Consider the following 22,573-nt stretch of genomic DNA (forward strand, 5'->3'; position numbering starts at 1 on the left):
ATTGGGAAGTTTGCCATGATTTGAGTTACCGGTGTTTGTATACATGTACAGGTGTATATGTACTAAGGACATAGTGTATCCTCCGTGTTCACATGCACCCATGGCAAGTATTGGCAGCAAAACGTGCGGCACAAGGAGAGCCCTACTGAACCTCTAGTTGCCTCAGCAAGGAGGTGCCTGCATGCGCTGCGGGCTGATTTCGCCAATTGCTGTGCCGCCTTCTGGCTGGGGCAGAGGAGGGGAGGGGGGGAGGGCAAAGGCATGCTCAATGACAGTAGGGCTGGTGGAGGGGAGCGGAACATGGATAGCGTGGTTCCCGTGCAGTAGACGCAAGAAACGCTCAACAGCTGCCCCCTCGAGGCCCACTTGAGGGTGTAGTCCGCGCCGCATGGCCACCAGCGCCAGCAGATGTAATATGCGCATTCGACGCCAGTTAGCAGACTACTTTACCCAACGAGCGGCCTGTCAAGGTTGCATGGCGCCGAACGCCGTCCCGCGGGACGGTGCGGGGGAGGTCATTTTCTCCTAATGGCTGTGTCCTGCGCCACCTCGGAAGGAGGACCTGCTAGTCAGCATGAGCATGAGAGCGCAAGCACGCACACGCTCCCACACTGTTGAAATGACGAATCTGCCCAAGAACAGAGACGCTCGGCACGGGAGAGGCTGCGCTTTTGGACGACAGGTCGAGCATGGGCGTGATGACATTGCGACTGTCAGACCGCGAAGTGGCTCATGAAGCGGCAACAACGGAGCCGACCAAGGCACGGCATTTGGACACAGTCCCGGCTTCTCGTTCCTTCGCGAGATAGGAGAGAGACAGCATCCATCTTCTTCCCGCTGAGATCGCCTGCCCCTTTGACTGGAGTGGCAACCACCAAGGTTCACGCCAAATCCTTGCCTTCTCTTTTCAGACCCAGCGTCCGCCCTAAACCCGGCCGTCGCCAACTGGTCGGGTTCTTTGCCGCGTCCAGGGCTAAAAAAGGGCGCACGAGCATGTTACTGTTTAGCCCTATCCACTTCATCTTTTTCGAGCGAGTGGAGCCCCTCATGAAATGAACTACTACATTGACTGGCTTGGTCCGAGATTTTTCCCCCTTCGCTGACTTGTTCCGGCTACAGAAAGCCTGTTGAAATGCTCCACTTTGCACGTTACCGATCTTCCGGTTGGAGGGTCTTATGTATGGAAGCAGAAGATTGCCCCACGGAGATCTTGGCTTCATCGCTGGCCCTGTCTCAACTACCGCTGCCAGGGCCAGAGCAGACTGCGACACGGGTTAGGCCCAGATGTCGGGATCTTTGTGAGGCAAGATCGCCGGAGAGGAGGACATATCCACTGCATACAATGTGCTCCCAACTCGTCGGTGTTTCTGTTTGACTGTTTGCTTTTTCCTTCCCCAGATATCATTGCTTCCTAATTGATACCCTCATACCCCATCATCTCAAGATGAAGGATCGAAGTGGACAGATTTTGGCCATAGGCATTACCTTCTTGATCCTGTCATGGCTTACTGTCGGTCTCCGGTGCTTTGTACGGTAAGAAATCGCCTAATCACTTGAGTCCACCCGACGTGTAACTGACTTTCTTGACTGTAGCATCCACATGGTCAAGGGCTTTGGAATTGACGACTATACAATGGTCGTCACGCTGCTCTTCTTCACAGGATACTTGATATCACAGATTGGTGGCGCCATCAACGGATCTGGCGTGCGCCGCATACACCTTACCGACGAGAGCGCTCAGACGGCTCTTCACTTTTGGTTCTTCTGCGAAATCTTCTACACGTTGTCGACATGTATGCTCAAAATCTCCGTCGGCTTCTTCTTGCTACGCATCACCATTGTGCCGCTTCACATCTGGATCATCCGTCTCATCATGGTCGTGTCTGGACTCGTGGGAATTGCATACACGTCCGTTGTCATCTTCCAGTGCAAGCCCATCTCATATTGGTGGAATCTCAATCCGAACGCCGTCGGCTCCTGCCTCTCTCCGGTACTGGTCATGAACTTCACTTTTGTGGTCTCTGGACTCAACGCCTTTGCCGACTGGGTCTTTGCCATTCTTCCCGTACTTATCGTTCAGGGCCTGCACATGAAGAAGCGCATGAAGGTGGTTGTAGCCTCGGTCATTGCCCTGGCGGCCATGTAAGTAGCATTTCGGTCACATCCCCTCCCTTCGATAGCCGCCTGACATGCAAAAACAGTGGTTCTACAGCGACCATCATTCGCTTGCCGTACACAACAACAATCAAGGGATACAAAGGTGACTTCCTCTTCCGGACAACTGACTTTGCGATTTGGAGCACTGTCGAAGTAGGCCTTGGCATATCAGCTGGATCAATTGCGACGCTCCGACCACTATTGAAGCAGGCGTTTGAAATTACCCGATCAGCTTCAGCCATGCCGTGGAGCAAGCCTTCACTCAAATCAGGACAAGAGCAGTCCGGCCATCAACTTAGCGTGATCAAGCCTTCGATTCAAAAGTCCATCACCATTACCACTTCGCGGGCACGGCGGGGAAGCAAAGAGTCGGACGAGGAAAGATTCCTTAGCTCGAGCATGCCGTCAGAAGCATGGCAGCAGCAACAAGGGCTACCGGGATACATTACATCCACCGTTTTGGATGGGCAAGGTGCGCAGGTTTCAATGGATAGAAGTCGGAAGCAGGGGCAGAAACAGAATCGGCGAGGCAGTCCTGGGGGCACCAGCCAATCGACTGTCGAGAGCAAAGAGTCTGGAAAAGCACCAAAAGCCCATGTACACGAACGTTTTTAGTTGGAGGCCTTGTATAATCTTAATCCGTGGGTCGAACATCCACCATTGTCATTCTCAAACCTCCCCCCTCCCCCCCCCTTTTGAGCCACTGCAAGCCTCTTACACACAGTCTCATTCCTCCTCTTGGCCTAGGATACGATATGAGAAGTATTTGTGCTTCCCCTTTCTTTTGTTTCCGGGGGACAAGCGTATCCAAGGACGCGGCGACAATGTTTGTGGTTAATGGCTGAGGATGGGTAAAGTTGAGGCGATAGGCTCGCTTACTGTTGCCTGATCGGCTCCCGACTGCCGTAACATTTACGAGTACGCATAGGACTTGTCCGCTTCATTGCAGATTGTAGCTAGTACAGGGACAAGACTGGCGACATTAGTCAAGCCAGCGTTCGCGTCTGGTCTGAGTCAGCAGTTGAATAATTGTCGTTGTGCTACGTCAAGGCACCATCACCCGCAGAAAGGTATGGCATGCGGGTGGGCGCCATGTGGGTCGTCTCGACAGGACGAGACGGCGTTTGACTCGAACCTGTGGATGTATAGACACGAATTGAGCATCTCGTCTCGAACTTTCATGTATCCAAGGTGGCCCAGTGTCTGGGGTGCGCGTAATGCCGCAAGTGCCCGAGTGGCGGATATTGGTCTGGAGCTGAGCAGGTGCGTACGTAGGTTGTGTGGAGAGGAGAGCTCGTTAGCGCAACTAAAGCGCAGTTGGTCGGTGCATGATTATGGAGAAAGGAGATAGAAAAAAAGAGTCGGAAAGAGCGGAAAGTGGGTATGCTTGATAGAAGAAAAAGCTATGGCCTGATCGTCTTCATCAACCACTGTCTGCATTCGGATTGACTTCATGTCGTTGACCCAATTTGACGCATTGAGATTGCTGCAAATTCTTGTCAAGCATTCCATGCCTAGACCGAAAATCCAGTACTCTGGCTCGACACGCTATGCCCATGCAACGAGTGTCCAGGTACAAGGCTGAGAAAAGCCCCGGTCCACATAGATTGCCAAGAAGACTGGTGGTAAGTAGTACTCGGAACCTCGGGAGAAAACGCGGGGGAGCATATGCGCCAGGCCACATGTTTGTGTCCAAGTACCCTAGTAGCCAGAACAAGCCAGAATCGGTGTGAATGTAGTTTGTATCTTGTCCTCGGTAGATTATTATTCGTATATAGTAGAAATAAACTCCACGCTTGCCTAGTGTTACATGTGTAGTTCGTGTTGCTGTCAAACCCAAAATGACCCAATATTCAAGAAAGAGTAAATCAACCATTACCAGAGAATATCGGCAAAAGCCGTTCGGAGTACTTCGGTACGCGTCTTTTGCATTTCAGGGGCAATGCCGACCAAGTCTAATATTTCAAGACATTTTCGCGCATCAGCCTTGGCATCTTTCAGCAGGGGATCTGACGAAGGAGGCAAGCCTGATTGGGTTGGCGAAAGCGGCTGGGCTTGCTGACCCAGAATACGAGCCATGAGAAGCTTAACGTCAAAAGTCAGCAACAAAGTGGAGCAGCGGAAAGTTGGTAATGGGTGCAATACGTACCGCTTCCTCAAAAGCGCGGTGCTGGAAAACCCACCAAACACTTGCGTCGATTCTAAGGTATTCCCAAAAGTGGAAGAAGGACTGCAAAGCCATTCTGGCAGCGTCAAGGGCACCCTTGACCTCACACGATATACCCTCTGCGGGGTTCTCGTCCGCTTGGATAGCCATGACACAGTGCCAAAAGTTGCTCCGGAAAAATAGATTTTGCCTCAGACCTCTTGGGTTTTGTTCGGCCATGGCTCGTATTGTGGCATCGTCGGATGCTGTGAGCTCGATGGGAAACGTGCTGTGTAGGGCAAAGTATTCATTGACCAGCTCCGTCTTTTGGGCAACGGACGTGGTCAGGGGGGTTGCTAGTGAGCGTGGAATGCAGACGGTGCGCGAAACTAGAATGGCCATATGCCACATGGATCGGATGTAGCGTCTGTCTGAGAGCTCATAGGGGGGATAGAGGTCCAAGTTGGAAGCAATGTTGCTGATACTCATGGGATTGATGACGGCGTCGGTGGCACCGTTGGCTGACGAGGCATTTGGGATATAGTCGTCCAGATCATCGCTCAACGACTGAGGCTGTATATCTGAAAAGACTGTGGTTGGTGGGAGTTTGAGGAGGACGGTGAGGAAGGTGTCTTGGAAGAATATGGCCTGCCATAGCTTGCGACGCTGTTGCTTGTCGCTTCGAGAGCAACGAGGGGCAATGATGTCCGGGTCACGGTGGAGGCCCATGGCATAGGCTTGTCGTACCAGGACACCGCCAAAAGCCCATGCATCTGAAGCATGGTTGTCGTTCATCAGGAAGTAGCCTATCAGGACCATGGCCTGTAACGTCCTGACTGAGGCGCGACTGAGATACGATGATATGCGTAGGGCCTGCTGAGCTGCTGAAATGTAGAACTCTGCAATCTGAGCACGTTCGCGGTTGTCAGTCGTGTGGATGAACTGAGTGCCCATGGCATAGACGACAAAGTGGAGGGCGACAAGGACGGGATCGGCGGCATGCTTGTCGTCGAGGGGCAGGGACCAGAAGCGTTCGTAGTCGGCATAGAAGTTCCTGCGGTGGACCATGGGATAGACGGGGTCGACGGCATCAAAGTACTTGTCGACGAGGATGTCGGCCTGCTCCTTTGCGGGCAAGACGCCGACTACCTCTGCCAGGCCGCCACGGCTGGTCCAGTAGTTGGCAAAGGGATGCTCCGAGCCGAGGCCAAAGAAGGGGGCAGGCGTGTGGTTAGAGTAGGGGATGTTTGAAAGCAAAAAAGGCGACGAGCCTGTTGACGACAAGGACACACTGCGATACTGGGTCCGGAGGGGCGTTGGGGGGACCTGGATAGACTTGGCATGGGGATGCGGGTCCTTGCCAAGTCGCAGTGGATGTTTGGCCGCCGTCTTCCTGGAGCGAGGCGTGGCATGTTGCGCGGCGCCAACTCTGCGCAGATGCTTAGCAGGCGTAGGATGGGCAAGTTGACGGGCACATACATACTTGTCGGCAGAAGAAGCAATCAAGTTGGCGATGTCTGAGTAGCGGCAGGGCGACTGGCGTTTGATGCAGGCCAAGCAATGGGGTCTGGCGCGGTCGCACTGCGAAGACCATCAGCCGTCGAATGGGTGAGTGGTGAGTGGTGAGTGGTGAGTGAGGGAGGGAGTGCATGGAAGCGGGAATGAGGAAATGTGGAGTTGGTGGAGGAGGTGGTGTTTGCACCGTTCGTGGGGGAGGGGGGCGAATTGCGCCGAAGAGACGGCCGTGGTGGTTGCTCGCTCACCTTTGTCTTGCGCTCGACGCACTCTTCACAGCTGAGCGTGGGCTTATTGCGCTTCTGCTTTTTCTTGGCCGGCGCATGGCCGTGGGTGGCGGACGAAGCCGCAGGGCTGGTGGAGGATGGCTGCGATGTGCCGTCGCTGTTGGTGTTGGTGGTGGTGTCGGTGTTAGTGATGCTGATGCTGATGCTGCTGCCGCCGTCGTGGTCGTCGTCGCGCTTCATTGTACGGCACGGACGGCGTGGCCGCAGGTGTGGATGTCGGAGTCGTGTCTGAGTGGGCGACGAGGCGCACGGGAATAAGATAGGGCTGGCGGGTGTTGTTGTTCCCACGAGTGTGTTTTCGCCCTTGGCCTCCCCCCCAGATATGCCAGCGGCCATGACACAACGGCTGGCACGCCTCGTGTGTTGGTGGAGACTCGGGGCCAGCCACTCGCTTGGCGGGCCAGAACATGCATCCGACTGCATACCACTACTACCACTCCTGCTGCTACTCACTACCATTACTATGTACAGACCACATACTCACAGACATCATCGCCGTCGTCATCATCATCACCATCATCATCATCACCATCACCATCATCACCATCATCATCATCACCATCATCATCATCATCACCATCATCATCACCACCACCACCACCTCACGTGTACTGCCGCATCGCATCCCGGTACCCCTTTCCCCCTCGCATATCGTCGTCAAATGCCTCCCCAGCCTCCAACACCCGCTTGACGTGCTCCATGCTAAACGCACTCTGCTCAGCCACCGCAATCGCCTGCGATGTCTTGACTGTGTTCTTGATCTGCACAAAAAAAACAATTAGCACTTGTCACATCTTCCACCAGCTCACACCTCACTCCACCTACCTGTCGCCCATTCAGCACCCTCTGGCTTAGCATGTCAAAGTCGGCTTCTGTGAACGCCTTCATTCCCTGGCTCCCCTTCATCCTCTCCACCCTGCCCACGTGCTGCTGCCAGATCTCCCTCCTGGCCCGTGCAGTCAGCTCTTCATACCGAATCCCCATGTGGATCCTCGACTGGAACGCCTCGTCAAAAGTCTCGACCCGGTTCGTCGTCAGGAACAAGATGCCCTGGTAGTACTCGGTCAGCCGCAGGAACACCGACACCAGCGAGTTACGATGCAGGTCGTTTGGCTGCCGCGCCTCGAGAAACACGTCCGCCTCGTCCAGCAGCAGGATGGCGCCCCATGAATGCGTAATCTCCATGATGCGGTTCAGGTCCGCTTCCAACGCCCGGCTGTTGGTCCCCAGCTCCCCTGCAGACACTGCGTACAGCGGACACTGCAGATACTCGGCAATTGATTCCCCAGTCAGTGTCTTACCCACCCCAGGCGGGCCATGCAGCACCACGTTGAGACCCTTGCCCTTGCCCTGGATCACATCGTCAATTGTCTTGGCTGCGTGGAACCGATGCGAAGATACCAGGCCCTTGAGATTCTGCTTGATCTGGCTCGGCAGCACCAGACTGGAAAATGCTTCCTCATTCCACTTGATCTCCTCAATTCCCGATAGAGAAAATTCGAGCCAGAGCTTCTCGGAAAAGGCAAAGCCCAGCACGACCGGTGATGCGATGATGAGTTCCTCTTCAGTCAGGACTTGACGTTGCTCTTCCGTTGCATCCTCATCTCTGCCAAGCAGCTGTTCAGTACCGGTACCCATTTCCTTGTCCACGACGCTCTGTGACACTCGGATAGGGTGTTTCCTACCCCTCTTGTCCTTCCACATGACGATGCGCATTTTTTCCTTTTCTTCGTCATCCTCATCTCCACTGGAGTCGCAGCAGCACTCTTCGTCATCGTCGTCATCCTCATCCTCATTATCAGCTAGCTCATCTGGCCGGAGGTATGAGAGCGGGTAGTTTGGGTTCATGCGGCGGAACATGGCAGGATCAACCATGACCCGACCATTAACAATGAAGCGCACGATGCTATTCTTGTGCTTCATATACGCAATCCCCTTTTGGACCCGGTAGTTCATGCCCTGGAGCGCGACAAACTTCTTGCCCCGCTCGATCAGCTGCTTCTTGATCCCCTACGCGCCTTTGTTAGCATTCATTCATTCATTCCAGTCCCAAGCTGACGATCGAACATACCTTGGCATCCTTGTGGTACTTGAGTGGATATACAGCAAGACTGGTAATCTTCTTGTGCCCCTTGAACGCCGGGATCGATACTTCGTGTTCCCCAAGACCAAACGATTTGCCGTCATATTCGAGGTACTTGCCATCAACACGCCACGACTTGACGCCCGTCAACCAGTTTTCTGCCTCGTATGCTGTTCCCACCCTAAAGCACCGCGCATCGTCCTTGTTGTTGTACGTAGGTGTAAAGGCAATGGTGTTGGGCTTGAAGAGCGCCCATACCAGATCGTACGTAATAGTGCCTGCTTTGACCATGGGCTTCAGAGCTTTACGAGTAGCGCCAAAGTCCTCGTCCACATAGCTGAGCAGCAACTTGCACTGCACAACCTGCTGCTTAAGACGCTTGCGCTCTTTCGGCCTCTTGGCTTTTCCAAGCTGCCGTTTCAGCGTCTTCTTGACATGCGTCTTCATCTCATCGTAATAGTGGAACAGTGTGCGGGGATCCAGTTGGGGCGTATCCTCGACAAGACTAATGCTTTTGCAGTCCTTCAACACTTCTTGAAGCGTGTTCCGCAGAGTCTTCGATTTGATATCCACTCGAGTTTCAATATACTTGCCTTGCCAGTCGAGACGCCGCCGCACCGTGAATACGCAGTCAAACTCACCCTTCTGATCACGGCTGCTTTCGACAAGCTTCCAGTCGTGGATCTGCATGTCAAACACCTGGTCCACCCGCTTGAACTCTAGCCCCTTTTTGCCCACTATTTTCTCCACTTTGGGAATCGACACAGCCGCCGCGTCTACACAGGCTTGCTTGGCCTTGAGGCGATGCAAAAGGCCACTGATCGTCGCCACTTGCGCTTCGAGGTCATCTTCTACCACATGAACGTCTGGCGGAGAGCCGGGCACTGGAACGGCCTCATCGTCGCTAGAGAGTGATTCCGAAGACGACGAATATTTGTCAAGCTTCTTTTTTGTCTTCCTACTGCTCCGCTTTGCCTTTGCCCTTGCCTTTTTCCGTTTGGCACTCTGGTCCTCAGTGCCCAGGTCACTGCTATACTCTGCTGATAGATCTTCCGAGTCGGAGTCGGAGTCGCTCGATCTTTGCACACGCTTGCTCTTCTTACGCTCGACTTTGGTTCGTCAGGCTCTGCGTTGGCTTTTGGTGGCTGGCACGGCGTCCTCTGAATCCGAATCCGATTCGGATTCAGAAGAGTCGACCGAGCTCTCATCTTCGTCGGTTGATTCGTGCTTTTTGCTCTTGTGTTTCTTGCTCCTCATTCTCTCCTTCAGCTTCTCCTTTTGCTTCTGCTTCTTCCTCTTTCTGACTTCTGCTTGTGCAATCGCCGCTCTAATCTTCTTCAGCCTTTTTTTCTCCTTGAGTTTCTCATCTTCACTACTTTGGTCAGAATCGCTTGAGCTCTCGTTGTCGCTAGTCTCGGATGCGGAGCTGTCGTCCACTTGACGGTTGGACTTGTGCAACAGCCTGCCCTTACGAGGTGTCTTCTTTCCGACCCCACGTTCCGCCTTTGTGTCTTCTGTCGTTGGTCCAACATCTAACGTATGCTTTTCGACATCCTGCGGTGGTGTGTCGCACGTCTGAGTCGCCACGCTCTCCTGCAAAGCCTCCATCTCTTGCTCGCGTAGTGCCATGGCTTCGGGTTCAGAGACCATAGAAGGAGTAAAAATAACGACCGGAAGTGATGAAGATGTATCCGATAATTCGTTGTTTGCTCGACAAGCCAAGGTGCAATCAGCCGCCAACGTGCCAGAACTGTCTAGACTGTTCATGAGCTGCAAACACTGATCAAAAGGCTCGATCCAATGCACGCTTTCTTAACAACTCATCGGGCGTTCAGATCAAACTAGGACGAAAAATGTGTTTGGACTGAGATAGTTCTACCAAAGACAATTGAGCAGCAGCACTGTTCATCGCAACCACCTTTTTATCCCCACACAGAGCCGCAAGTGCTGCTTGACCAGACTCTTGACACCCCTGCAACTAGATGATGCCCAGTCCTCATTGAGACAAAACCAAGTATTTTGCTGCATTCCTTGTACACCCACTTCAGCGAATCCTCTTGGCTCCGCAACTTACAGTAGCAACGGGCTGAACATGTTGAGGCAACCGCTAACCCCGAGTTTAACCCATTGCTGAGGGCTTATGAAACGCAAGTAAACGTTTCTGCGGGGTATTGGCTGCCTTGTCTCACGGCCCTTCCTTTGCTTCACCGGACGCAACCTATTCTCCTCGCCATGAACCTGATAGAGTAGCCGTCTTAATATCCTCTTGTGATTGTCGTCCCGGACAGGCGCCACGTTCCGCTCGCGTGCACATGTCCTGTGGTGGCAAATACTCCACATTCAGGTTTTTATGTAGTGGTTTCCCATGCATGCTCCTGCGGTGCACTCCTTCATCTTCGTGTGCTATCATCAGTGGCCAGACGGCCCCTCTACTACGTTATTTTACTAGGGGAGAAGAAGAAGAAAAAATCTAGATTTCATGCGCTAGCTGCAACAAACGACATGTCGAGATGCTTTAGCGATGAACGCACAGCATTCGCCTCACTTCAACAACTCGCCACCAAGCATGCATATTGTCTACCGTTTACCAACCTTCCAGTGCTTGAGCAAGGAAATGAAGCTACAACGACAACAAATGCTCAGGGGGGCGAACAAGGCAGGAGTCACACCACCGATTGACAATACAACAGTAGTTGGATGTATTTGAAACAGCAAGGCTATAGTCTACGCCACAAACCAAACAGCGATATAGTGAAGCTTCGGTAAACACACGCACATGGTCTCCCTTCCAGCGCTACATGGATGTCAGAGCACCCATGCAACGTGTACAGGACATGCTTGGTAACAAAGGCTGTGATACCTAGACCAGACGCCAATCACACGAATCCCTCCCCTCCTAGAAAGCCCTCATGCAAGTTGAACCCCTCCCTCCCTCCCTTAACGCCCCGCAATGCCCCAAGCCGAGCACACAGCTTTTTGCAAGAGCCATGCACACATACACACCCTTGGTAACGTTGGCGCAATGGGTTCTGGTGCTCACGAACTCGTCTTCTTCTTTCCAAAGGCCAAGTGCCCTAAGCCATGCTCTTTCGCATCCTTCATCTCGCTCTCGGGCTTGCCATCGGGCAGCTCGCCAGTCGAGACTGCGCCAGAAATGTGGTGCTTGATGTCCTTTGCCACCTCGTCAACAAGACCCGTGTGATGCGACCCACTGCCTTGGTCTAGAGGCTCCGACTTGCTCGCTGTGGTGTTGCCGCTGCTACTTTGAATTTGGCTCGGCAGTGTGGCATCTGTAGATGCTGTCGCTGGCCCGCTCTCTGCTGCTTTGGCGGATACCGTGGAGTCGCTGGGCTCTGGCAGAACACTCTCGCCATTGGGACCGTGAGAGCGCACATCCTTGGTATCGCTGTCTTCGCTGTCTCTGCGACCAGGAGCGCTGACAACGGTCGTGTTCTTTTTGTTTTCGCTTCTGACGCTGTTTGCGCGGCTAATGTCGGATTGAGTGTTGGTCGGACTTGCTCTGCGGACACCAAGGTCTTTGCCTTCGGACGGCTCCACGCCGTGCGTGCCTCTCCAATCCGCAGGTTGCACCTGTCGCACAGGCTCTCCTTCTTTTGGTTCTGTGATCAATACACCAGGTCGGCCTTCATCGGCGGACAGCGCACGCCATACCACGGCTATCCGTTCAAAAGCCTGGGTACCTTTCCGAGACGAGCCTTTTATGCCGTCCATGGCATCCCATGAAATCTCGAACATGCCGGATTCGTCTGCGTTACCCTTCTGCTCCGGGCCATTGCCCTCAAAGTACGTGTTGAACCAAACGTGAGCGACAGCCGTGACCATGGTGAGGTCAAAGGCGGCCTTGTTGCGGCGCTCGACATCGATGTTGATATCGTTGGTGGGAAGGACTACACGCTTCGAAGGACGAAAGACGACGTCGCCTGTGCCTAGGGGGAGACTCTCGCTTGATGTCTTTCGCTCAGCGGCAGTGCCATCAGTGTTGGTTTGCTGTTCTAAAGACAATGTGCTGCTGTTCTTGGATCCTTCGTTTGTCTTTGAAGGGCCGAAGCCGTTCTTATACATGACCTCTTGGACGGCCTGTGCCATGCCCGTGGTCTTGACTTCGCCGCGCACAATCTCGCGCTCATCTCGGGTGAAGGTATGAAAATTCTTGATGAGTTTGCCGTCCTCGACGAAGCCCTCTATCTGGATCTTGACTCCGTCCCTGAGTCCCCAGCAGTGCACTTCGAGAACCTCCACCTGGCGCTCGACGTAGATCTTGCCGTGCTTGGTCCAGCGGTCGACGTAGCCTATCCAGCGCAGTTGGCTGGGTATGCTGACACCCTTGCCCATGTTGGGGCGCATGCGCCTCTCGGTGAAGCGGTCGAGCGCCTTTTGCATTGGCCACCCTTCTTCGCTGATGAGATAACTGCAACTTGCTGTGCCGGATCGCCCCTTGCCAGCTTTGCAGTGGACGACAACAACACGGCCTTTCTTCTCATGCAGCCAATTGCGCATGCTTGCCATGATGTTGGGTATGAGGGCGAAAGGTGGAGGGTGGTGGTCTGGGAAGGGATAGTGGTACACACGATTGTATACCTCTGAGTCTGGATAGCCTGTCCCCTCTGCACGGAACTCCCATATGGCCCAGTCGTCGCCATGCTTGGAGTCGAGAAACTTGACGAGGGAGTCGAGCGGGTTGCGATAGGCGCGCTGGGGATATGTGCCACTGGGGCCCGAAGTGGCGATGACTGCAAGAAGAGGTCAGCGCATGAAGAGTGAGGGTTGTGGTCTTGTGGTGAGTATACTGTTATCGGTTACATAGCACAGGTCGAGGCCGGCCTCGGGATGCCTGGCGCGAGGGCCGGCGACGAGCTGTCGCAGGAGCGACGCCTAGGCAGGACAGTTAGTTGTCTTTGTTGCAAGCAGTTGCAGTGGGTGCACGGTTGGATGCATGCCAGACGTACCATAGCTAGGGCGAGAGAGGAGTGTATGCGAAAAGAAAGTCAGCTTGGCACATGGCGAGACTCGCAACCGTGGGATGCAGGCGGGCACACGCTGCACGCGACGGCAAGGTGGTACGTCACCCTGGGCTGCTCCGGCACGCTAGGCGGGCGGTGCCTGCCCAGAACCCTGTCTGCCGCTACATGTACTGTACTTATTCATACTACTAGAGTACATAGTACACTACACACATACATGCTACCTACTGTGTAGTATGCGGCCAAGTACACAAAAGCCCATCTTAGTACAAGTACGTGTGCATTCATACATGCATGCTAGCACTACATCATCGCTATCAGGCCCTCTCTCTCTCTCTCTGTGCAACTGCCATACGGACATGTGCTTGGGCCATGCGATTGGCACAATGCCGCCACAGGCAAAGCCACGGACGGTCGTATAGGCTGACATTGTTACGATACTACTGGTACAACATCAAACACCATGCCATCCTCACCAGGACGTCTTCTTTGAACGGCGCATGGTGACGGTTGGTTTTCCGGTCAGAGTCCCTGGTAACAATCGCAGACAGGGACTCCGGGCGGACCAACACAGGGTGCATTCGGGGGAGCAAGCAGACAGATAACGTTTGATGAAGCAATGTCGGCACGCCGGTCCACCGGCTGACTTGACAAATCGGAATCAGGTGGCTGTGGGCTGACAAGCAGGACAAAATCCGGGGCATACTGCCGACTGCCAAGTCCCAAGTGGTCATACTTACTGGGTGGTTTTTCGGCGTGGAATGGGAACAAGACGAAATGCAAAGCAAACATGCAACATGGGACGGTGGCGCAGCAAAAGCCACCCACACCTTCTCCCATCCAACCACGTGGCTGAGGGCTTACATAATCGCCTCACTCCCACCGGTCTCCGAGAGCGAGCATGGCCCTTTACCAAGAAGCAGCCGCCCTCACCCTAACCTCCACCACGACCATGACAGAGAAGGAGAAAGAGAAACGCGTCGCAAAGCGCAAGACGCACACAAAGTCCCGAAGGGGATGCTTCCAGTGCAAGCAACGCCACACAAAAGTACGTGTGAAGCCCAACACCTGCCCCAGCCCTGCCCGGCCAATCAGCGTATCTTGCCCAAAACTTTGCCAATCCCCAGACACGATGCCCGACGCAAATCCTCGTGTCTGCTCATGACATGGCCAAACTGCACTGTCTACCACGCATTACTATGACTCCCTTTTGCTTACCCTCTGTCGTAGTGCAACGAAGCCCGACCACGCTGCGCAAACTGCGTTCGCTTGGACATTCATTGTACATTCCCAACCATACCAGAGAGCTACACCTCGTCTCCCCAGCACAGCCCTGGCGTCAGCTCATCGTACGGGGATGTCGGACTTCCCGAGAGCCCAGATGTATCTCATAGCCACGCCGGTTCTGATCTGCCCCTTGCCGACCTCCAACTACTTCACCACTGGATCAAGTCATGTGCCAAATCGCTGCATCCTAACCCTTCCCTACGGAGCAGTGCTTGGCAGACCGAGTTCGTGGAACTGGGCTTCGAATTCCCCTTCCTCCTACGTGGTTTCCTAGCCCTATCTGCCGTCCACCAAGCATTCCTGCTGCCACCCAACGATCGACAGGTCTTGTTGCTCCAGGCAGACTCCCATATCAGCCGAGCATTGGACACGTACAGGAAAAATCTCGAAATTCCAGACGTAAAACTAGCCTTGCCCATGTTCATGTTGTCGTCGGTGCTCTTCACGTACAACTTCGGCTCGGCACAACTCCAGCAGCCCGAAGACCCTATTGCGGCACTTCATCACTGCTTCATGCTGCTGCAAGGCATCAAGATTGTCGTCATGCCCCATTGGCATCAAATCAAAGACAGCGCGTTTGTTGCTTACATGACTGACACGCCTTCAGATGACCTTCTCAAGGGTCTGGATAATTTGGCGAGCCAGGATAACCCCCAGGAAATCATGCGCTTGAAGGAGCTTACCGAATTGTTACTAGACAGCCAGGACAAGGTGGCTTGTACAGTTGCCATTGACGAGCTTCACACCACATGGCTCCGTTTCCGGCATCTACCTGCAGACCGTGATGAGTACTCGCTTCTATTCTACTGGCCTGCCCTGCTGGAAAGTCGATTCCTCGAACTCCTCGCTGCTCATAACCCTGTGACATGCATCATCACCACCCACTTCGTCGCCATGCTGGCTCAAAGCCGTCCAGTATGGTGGGTTGGCAAATGGCCCCAGTGGTTACTCACAGCCTCAGAGCAGTTGTTGGCGGCAACCCCCGATCTTCTTAAATGGCTAGAGTGGCCCCGAAAAATGATTCGTCCACAGGGTTGGAGCATAGCTAGCACGCTAAGCGATAGGCAAGCTACTTGATTCGCAACCACCAAGACCACTGCAGTGTCATGTGGATTGGCCGCTATATCGTCTCATTTTTCCCGGTGATTGCCTTCATACAATTGCCTGCTAGGGCCTCAAGGGCGTCATCGCACGTATATATACACGCATTATCAGGTGAACGGTGAACGTTGACTAAAACGATACGCAAAACCATCGATTGGCAGGATACTACAGAATCACGACTTGTGGGTTTAAATGATCTAAGCACCAAGTTCTCATCACCAGGGCAATCCCGTTCTATACACTCTATGCGCACGCTAGATTGGAAGCCATGGTGGATTAGGTATCGTCTGGATCTTAACGGCAATCAGGTTCTTCATGGCGCCGCCTGGAACAACAAGGTCATATCATTGACTCCTCATGACTCCTCTCTGTAATGGCCTTTTGTAATTGCACTGGGTCTCGCAGTGTTGTGTATGACTGGACTAAGAGAGCAAGGGGTACTTGGCCCGACTTGACATCACAAGAAGAACCTGGAAGACTTGTTGTTTCTTGCTTCTTTTCACCGCCAGTAATTCATCTCATCACGTTACAGCCCAGTCATAACATCTGAGTAGTCGATGTTTGTCAAGCCGCTCTATACAGATGTCCCTGCAGCTCTGTTCTCTTTGTTTAGAAAACCACTTGAAGCCGGGGGGTTCTACAAACGGCATAGACGTGTAACAAAATGGGGTTGGCAGAAAGACAGAGGAGAAGAAAATCATCAAAGACTATTGCTCAGACCAGAATCCTGTGGGGTTGACAAGGTATATTACAGATGATCGTTGACCCTGATTCTACCAAGGACCGAGTAAGGTCTCGAACGGCATCAACGCTTCATAGCCATCCCAAGTGTTCATGTCTTCTTGTCTTCATACATAATCATGTCGCGTCATTCGTGGTATTCCAACGCTAGTCCACCCAAATCATGACATGTAAACTTACCTCCCTATAGTTGCGTTTTAACTGAACTAAACAAACAAGCAAGCAAGCAAACAAAATAAATAATAAAGAAAAAAAATTGAAGGGGAAGAAACGAGTTAACATGGTGATCCAAGACGCAGCGTACAAGCTGTCTGATCAAAACGACGCCGAATAGTTTCGTGAGGAAGCTAAGCGACTTGCCTCGAGCTGCAGGTACTGTGCTATCCTTTGGTCGGGACAATGCGCATGTTGGCCAAGCAAGTCCTTGAGAGCTCGTACCTCGGACTGCAGCATATCCACCTCTGCCTTTAGCATTCGGTTCTTACGCTCATACTGCCTCGATCTTTCGACAAGCTGTTCTTGCTCGTGTTTTTGTTTGCTCCGGCACTTGCTTGCAGCCCGGCGGTTCTTCTCGAGGTAGATGGCCCGCGCCGAGCCTGGTTCTACGTACTCCGAGCTACGCCTTCGTCGACCAGTCGTCGTCGTCGTTGTTGTTGTCGTAGTGGTGGTTGAGGGGGGGCTGGCGGCGGTGGTGGCAGTCGTAGTGGTAGAGGGCCGCCTTGAGGGCGTCTCCTCATCTTGAGAGTATAGACTGCTACTCTCCTTAAGGTAGAGGCTGTCCCGGCGAGAGGGTACGGTGAAGCTGACTGGTGATGCCGAGTTGCTGGTATCAAAGTTGGACTGCGATGAAGAGATAGTCGACGTGCTGTCATAGTACCCAGTAGGTCGATTGGCGGGGGTAAAAGTGGGGGTTGAAAGAGCGACTGGGTTAATGCTTGCTGTCGATGCCGGGTCTGTGCTGGTGTGTGGTTGTGAAGCCAATGTGTGTTGTGTGCTCTGGGGCTGCAATATCGACAGAGAAGACGAGCTCCAGCCATGGATAGGTGCTTGTCCAGGATTCTGGTGTTGCGGGGCGTGGCTATTGTAGTTGATCGGTTCTGTCGCTGCGGTAGTGTTGAAGTTATTAAAAAAGCTCCCGTAACCTGGCGACAGTCCCGACATTCGACCATATAGATCGGGCTCCCCGAACGAATTGGTATGTGAAAACATGACAGTAGTCGACATATCGACTGTATGAGACTAACTCTAATCGAGTCTATACGAAGGTAGCGCGGGCAGATGGGGCGGAGTGGAAACGGGCTTGATATGTCTGCAAAGTTTCAAGAATCGATAACAGCCTGTGTAGACAACAAAACTACGAGGATACTACTGGAGCGGAGGATGCTCGGCTGCGTGGTATGTTTTCCCCTGGATGTTGGAAGATAGGGCAAAGGCAATTTAAGGTCTATATTGTGGACAAGATGATTGCCATTGCAGCTGGAAGCTTCGTCATCCCAAGGGAAGGGACCCATCTGTTCACCTGCGGTCAGGGTTGGCTCCGACCATGGGCGTCAGATTCTAAGCAGCGACCCTTGTCTTGTGTGCATATGGGTTGCAGGTGTGGTTGGGGCCTTGCTAGCAATAGCCGAGGGCGTGTTGAGTTGAGGCCAGCCAACGGTTTACTTGGGCGACGAATTATCATGAGGGGCGGAAGATTTGCCCGTGCATGATCAGCAATAGACAGTGGGTTCACGGCGGATACGGTTACGTTGTCCGTGGCCAATCATGGAGTGATCGCATGGCATGCAGACGCAAACGGAAATGTGCTGAGGTGGATTGGCACAGCATTGCGCTCGCGTGGGTTCGGTGGTTGCTGACGGGGCGAGTTGGAGCGTCTGGTCAAGGTGAAAGGAGATGGATATACAGATATACTGAACGCGTCGTCAGGAGTCTACAATGGAAGGGTAGGCAAAGCGAAACGGCGAGACGCCGGTCAATTTGCTAAGAAAGGGAACATTGTCAAGGGGAATCGGGGAATCGAGTGCAGTCAGCTTCCCCGCCGCTACTGCTGCTGGTGATTAGCGCTGTGGATACGGACGGGCCCGTTAATTGTGCCCTAAACCCGTTTGCCTTCTGGCTTCTGGATGCTGCTGCACCACATCCAACATACTCGACCGTCTTTGGCCCAGTGCAGCGGCGCAAATAACCACCAATAGGATCTCCTCCCTCCAACCTGGCCAGCATGGGTTCGATAAAGAGGGCCATGGGGCCAGAAAGCCACATCTGACGCGCGCTGAACGACAGCGGCTCCCCAGACGACAATGGCTGTGGCTGCTTTCCAGTACGTGTACGCACATAGCTTTTCTTTTCTTTTCTTTTTTCCTTTGCCGCACATACCGGGCTTGTCCCATAAGAGCAACGCCTCCTCCCAAAAGGCAGAAGCGAAAACGAGCCTGTGCAGATCTCGTATGCAGTACCTGTAGGTGGAGATGTACTCTACACTGCACAGCCTGTCACCAGATTACGACCAGCCTCTGTGGGCTGCAACCGTGGCGACTATACAGGGCTCCTCGTCAACGCGACTCAAGCTCATCGCCCTGTGGAAACTGGCGATCCACATTTCAAATTTCGCAGGATGTAATGAGGAATTGACATTGCAGCCGGTGCTTCATGCCGAGCCGCTCCTCGGAGTGACGACCATCATCAGCTCCATGCCGGTCAGAGTTGCCCGTTCCAATGAACTTGGGCAGAACCTTCATCGTCACCGCTCCGCGATGTTTCAACCCGATAAAGCGATTTCTTCTTACGGCGACCTCGGCACCGTGGGCTGGCATGTCAGTAGGGTCCACCTTTCTCGCTTGTACACCTGCGCCTTTGCTCTACAGAACTCAACACCACCAGCCCATGGGAAGTCATATATCCATGCAGCCAATGCTTTCCAATCTCCAGCTGCGTTCCGGCTACCCGACTTTGTCTCTGAAGCCCCGGCGCCAAGATCTCATATCCTGGTCAATAGAGGAAACCTCTTTCTCCGCGGCACGGTAAGACCACACGGACAAGAGCAGCACCATGGTTCCATACTTAACTCTCACACCGAAGAGCTCGGTTGCCTAGTTCGCTACCGACCAAGATAACCGTCTCTAGGGTCTGGAGTTACTGCTAGGTTTCGCAACGCACACTGGCTCACCACCAAGTACCGCCGCACCTTGGTACCAGCATTAGTAGTCCAAGCATGTGACTGGGGTCAGCCCCATGCCTTGGGTACTTGTCCATTGAAATTCGCCATCTACCTTCTGTAGCACCGATCCTCGGTCTCTTCCGAAAACTCAGCCCAAGTGTTACCACTCACGCCATTATCCAGCCGCTTCTATAGGGTTCTGTAGATAGATAACACATTGCGCTACCGCCATGCTCGTCTTTTTGATGGGCTGGGGTTTGGATGCATGGACTGTTGGACAAAAAGAGAGATCCGTTCTCCCTGCATTTGTTCAGCGAGCCCCAATTTCGACGTCAGTGATTGGAAGCTATGTTTGTCCGACCTTTGTGTTTCGCTTACCGCAAAGCAATATCGTCTGTGGAATAAGTTGCCAATAGAAGGGCGGGGCAACCGGAAGTATTATGAGCGCTGCAGCCACATCTCCGGGTAGCCTTGTTAGACCAGAGACTCTGTGATAACGGCTGAACGGTGTCCCGGAACGTCCTGCAGTGCAATTTAGAAACCAGGGCCACGTGGGATAGATGCTACAACTAGCTGGGTAAGGCTAGACTGGGACCTAAAGGTTTTTCGTCGTTTATCATCAGGTCGGGGAAATACAAGAGCGACCACACAGCCGGGTAGCTATGTGTTTGAACATCTATATTGCTACCCATTCTCTATCTGTTCCTGCCGTCTCTATGTTTATTCGATGATCAGCGTCGCAGAATCCTACCAAATACAGAAGGTCGACCCACTTCTGCATAGCTGGCCCTAAATGGATTGATGGTCTGTGAGCAAGATTGGAGAGGCATGCTACACCCCGGATTCCAGGGGGGTCCTGGAAACGCAATGACACAACGATCCTCGATAAGGAAATTAGCCAAGCAGCAAACAGTAATTTCACCTGCGAGTTGAGATCTGAATGGACAGCAATGAAAGGTATACTGAAATTGACGGACACTATCAAGTGCGTAACACGGATATGATTTTCCGTAGCGGCTGATCAACTCCGCCGTCTCTCCACCTGGAATGACGCCAGCAAATACAACAGCACAACCAAGACGGCTGTATGTGAGATAACTCAATATCTCTCAGCAAAGCCAAAGCATAAGGAACTCAGTTGTGATGCGTGTCGTTGTATTTGGAGCTTCCGGCGTTCAGGGCCGCCACCAAGTCCACACCCTTGCGCAAGCAGGTCATTCCGTGGTTGCAGTCAGCCGCAACCCTCAACCGCTACACGTTGACGGAAAGCCTGTCGAAACGTTTGCTGCAGATTTTTCCAGCAAAGCTACCATTGAAAAGGCACTTCAAGACGCAGACCGAGTGTTCCTCAACCTACCATCAACTTCTTTCAACAAGTCCGAACCCATCATCGCCGCTGCAAGAGACATTGGTGAAGCTGCGAAGAAAGCCAAGGTTCCTCTAATACTTTTCAATACCAGCATGCCGGTTCCCAAGCAGCCACAAGAGATCCAAGCACAGGATGATCGAAGAGCAATGAGATCCTTGTTACGGGAGCATGTTCCGGTAATCAGCATTGAGCCCGTGGTTTACCTTGACAATCTTCTTGAAGGCTGGGCTTTGCCTCCAATCCGCGACCGACAGACCGTCGTCTACTGCCACAAGCCAGACCTTCGCGTATCATGGATCTGCCACCATGATGTCGCGCAAATTATGATGGCTGCTATGCATAGACCGGAACTTGCCGGACGCGACATTCCTATTGGCGGACCTGAGACTGTTGTGCTTTCCCGGCTCACGGAGAAACTATCAAGAGCCTGGGGCAAGGAGCTGAGCTACGAAAATCAGACTGTGTCAGATTTTTGTGACAAGATTAGCAAGACAATGCAGGGAAGAGGGTTGGAGACGGAGACGGTGGTGAGCCAGATGTTCAAGGCGTATACGTACTACAATGAGGCAGAAGATGAGCCGTTCAACATAGACATGAAGCCTATCATCAGTGATCTGGGTGTGGAGCTAACGCCAATTGAAGAGTGGGCTAAGAGGAGAAGTCCTTGGAATGACAAAGGTTACTATTAAAGGTCGAGGCGAATCAGAAATTGAAATGGATTGTCCTGCATCATTCTGACGTCGCAGCCGGGATATACGACCTTGGACTCATTTCTCAACTTTAAGCTAGTGATAAGAAAGTCAATCCTACCCAAGGATTCGACTTTGAAAATCTTGCCAATTGTTAATGTACTTCATGTTAGGCCACATGATGATATCGTATGATAGATATGGACGTCCGGTAGTTGAATAGCTAATGTTGAAGAATCATGGCAATTGACTTGCAAATCACCATAGGACACTTTTGAGTATTGTCATAAACTAAATGGGATTGAGAAGTTTATTCACCACCTTTCACGACCAGAAACCGTCAAGTTCTTCCGACGACATAAACAGTTCCCATTGAATAGAGAAAACAGAACAAAAAAAAGATCCGCACACATCATACACTACGAACCCTACATGGCCATTCCACCCCCACCATATCCTGCTGGATGGTCCTGCAACGGCTTCCCCCAGTCACCAATACCATCGCCCCTCAACCTCTGCACCTTGAACGCCACCTCATTGACCTGGCGCAGCGAGTCCTCGGGGCTACTCTTGCCCGGCACGAATACGAGAGCCGCATCTACCGCCGGAGTGCTGGTGCCGACAAAGTTGCCGTTCATGTCCTTGACGTAGTGGGCGAGGTAATGCGAGCGCTTCATGCGGCGCGTCACAATCGACTGGCGGATCTCGCCTTGCTTGTGTGAAAAAGGGTTGTAGTTGTGAATGCTGAAGCCCACGGTTCGAGTTACAAACGGAACTAGGATTAACTCGTCTGGGTCGCCTTGGGACAGGGCCGTTAGGGCGCGTCCGACGGATTCGTAGGTTGGTGGTGGCTCGGAGGTGGAGGAGCCATCGTAGGCCGGTGGTGTATCGTGTGAGGCTGTTGATGTGCCCGCCGTGTCGTTCTTTGATGTGCCGCTTTCACTGGCTTTGGACTTTGCCGAGGTCATACCGTTCGTGGTAGGGTAGTATGTACAGGATGCTGTTGGGGCGGAACTGGATGAAAACAAATATGTGAGTCGAGGCTTGGGGGTATAG

General features: G+C 53.0%; 9 protein-coding genes across 9 annotated transcripts; 4 read left to right on the top strand and 5 right to left on the bottom strand.

Annotated features, from left to right (window-relative positions):
- Positions 1-1,444: 1,444 nt before the first annotated feature.
- On the top strand, positions 1,445-2,772 carry COCMIDRAFT_104291 (uncharacterized protein; the record flags this gene model as incomplete). Its single annotated transcript, XM_007693142.1, has 3 exons — positions 1,445-1,533; positions 1,594-2,142; positions 2,202-2,772. 3 exons carry the CDS (start codon positions 1,445-1,447, stop codon positions 2,770-2,772), a joined length of 1,209 nt encoding a protein of 402 aa, XP_007691332.1.
- Positions 2,773-4,032: 1,260 nt separating this feature from the next.
- Positions 4,033-6,285, bottom strand: COCMIDRAFT_104295 (uncharacterized protein; the record flags this gene model as incomplete). The annotated part of the gene is made up of 4 exons (XM_007693143.1): positions 4,033-4,242; positions 4,307-5,730; positions 5,779-5,839; positions 6,067-6,285. The coding sequence occupies 4 exons, from the start codon at positions 6,283-6,285 to the stop codon at positions 4,033-4,035; spliced, it is 1,914 nt and encodes a 637-aa protein (XP_007691333.1).
- Positions 6,286-6,707: 422 nt separating this feature from the next.
- On the bottom strand, positions 6,708-9,955 carry COCMIDRAFT_39758 (uncharacterized protein; the record flags this gene model as incomplete). The annotated part of the gene is made up of 4 exons (XM_007693133.1): positions 6,708-6,866; positions 6,931-8,115; positions 8,177-9,292; positions 9,341-9,955. 4 exons carry the CDS (start codon positions 9,953-9,955, stop codon positions 6,708-6,710), a joined length of 3,075 nt encoding a protein of 1,024 aa, XP_007691323.1.
- A 1,269-nt stretch (positions 9,956-11,224) lies between these two features.
- On the bottom strand, positions 11,225-13,158 carry COCMIDRAFT_29179 (uncharacterized protein; the record flags this gene model as incomplete). The annotated part of the gene is made up of 3 exons (XM_007693129.1): positions 11,225-12,939; positions 12,997-13,081; positions 13,156-13,158. 3 exons carry the CDS (start codon positions 13,156-13,158, stop codon positions 11,225-11,227), a joined length of 1,803 nt encoding a protein of 600 aa, XP_007691319.1.
- Positions 13,159-14,122: 964 nt separating this feature from the next.
- On the top strand, positions 14,123-15,534 carry COCMIDRAFT_104239 (uncharacterized protein; the record flags this gene model as incomplete). Its single annotated transcript, XM_007693144.1, has 2 exons — positions 14,123-14,218; positions 14,401-15,534. 2 exons carry the CDS (start codon positions 14,123-14,125, stop codon positions 15,532-15,534), a joined length of 1,230 nt encoding a protein of 409 aa, XP_007691334.1.
- Positions 15,535-16,617: 1,083 nt separating this feature from the next.
- COCMIDRAFT_104283 (uncharacterized protein) lies at positions 16,618-17,526 on the bottom strand (the record flags this gene model as incomplete). Its single annotated transcript, XM_007693145.1, has 1 exon — positions 16,618-17,526. One exon carries the CDS (start codon positions 17,524-17,526, stop codon positions 16,618-16,620), a length of 909 nt encoding a protein of 302 aa, XP_007691335.1.
- A 1,076-nt stretch (positions 17,527-18,602) lies between these two features.
- Positions 18,603-19,503, top strand: COCMIDRAFT_29182 (uncharacterized protein; the record flags this gene model as incomplete). Its single annotated transcript, XM_007693130.1, has 4 exons — positions 18,603-18,760; positions 18,791-19,115; positions 19,167-19,322; positions 19,426-19,503. The coding sequence occupies 4 exons, from the start codon at positions 18,603-18,605 to the stop codon at positions 19,501-19,503; spliced, it is 717 nt and encodes a 238-aa protein (XP_007691320.1).
- Positions 19,504-20,602: 1,099 nt separating this feature from the next.
- COCMIDRAFT_39762 (uncharacterized protein) lies at positions 20,603-21,517 on the top strand (the record flags this gene model as incomplete). Its single annotated transcript, XM_007693134.1, has 1 exon — positions 20,603-21,517. One exon carries the CDS (start codon positions 20,603-20,605, stop codon positions 21,515-21,517), a length of 915 nt encoding a protein of 304 aa, XP_007691324.1.
- A 428-nt stretch (positions 21,518-21,945) lies between these two features.
- On the bottom strand, positions 21,946-22,485 carry COCMIDRAFT_104230 (uncharacterized protein; the record flags this gene model as incomplete). The annotated part of the gene is made up of 1 exon (XM_007693146.1): positions 21,946-22,485. The coding sequence occupies one exon, from the start codon at positions 22,483-22,485 to the stop codon at positions 21,946-21,948; it is 540 nt and encodes a 179-aa protein (XP_007691336.1).
- Positions 22,486-22,573: the final 88 nt, after the last annotated feature.

The sequence above is a fragment of the Bipolaris oryzae genome (assembly GCF_000523455.1).
Source record: "Bipolaris oryzae ATCC 44560 unplaced genomic scaffold scaffold_153, whole genome shotgun sequence".
Classification (NCBI taxonomy): domain Eukaryota; kingdom Fungi; phylum Ascomycota; class Dothideomycetes; order Pleosporales; family Pleosporaceae; genus Bipolaris; species Bipolaris oryzae.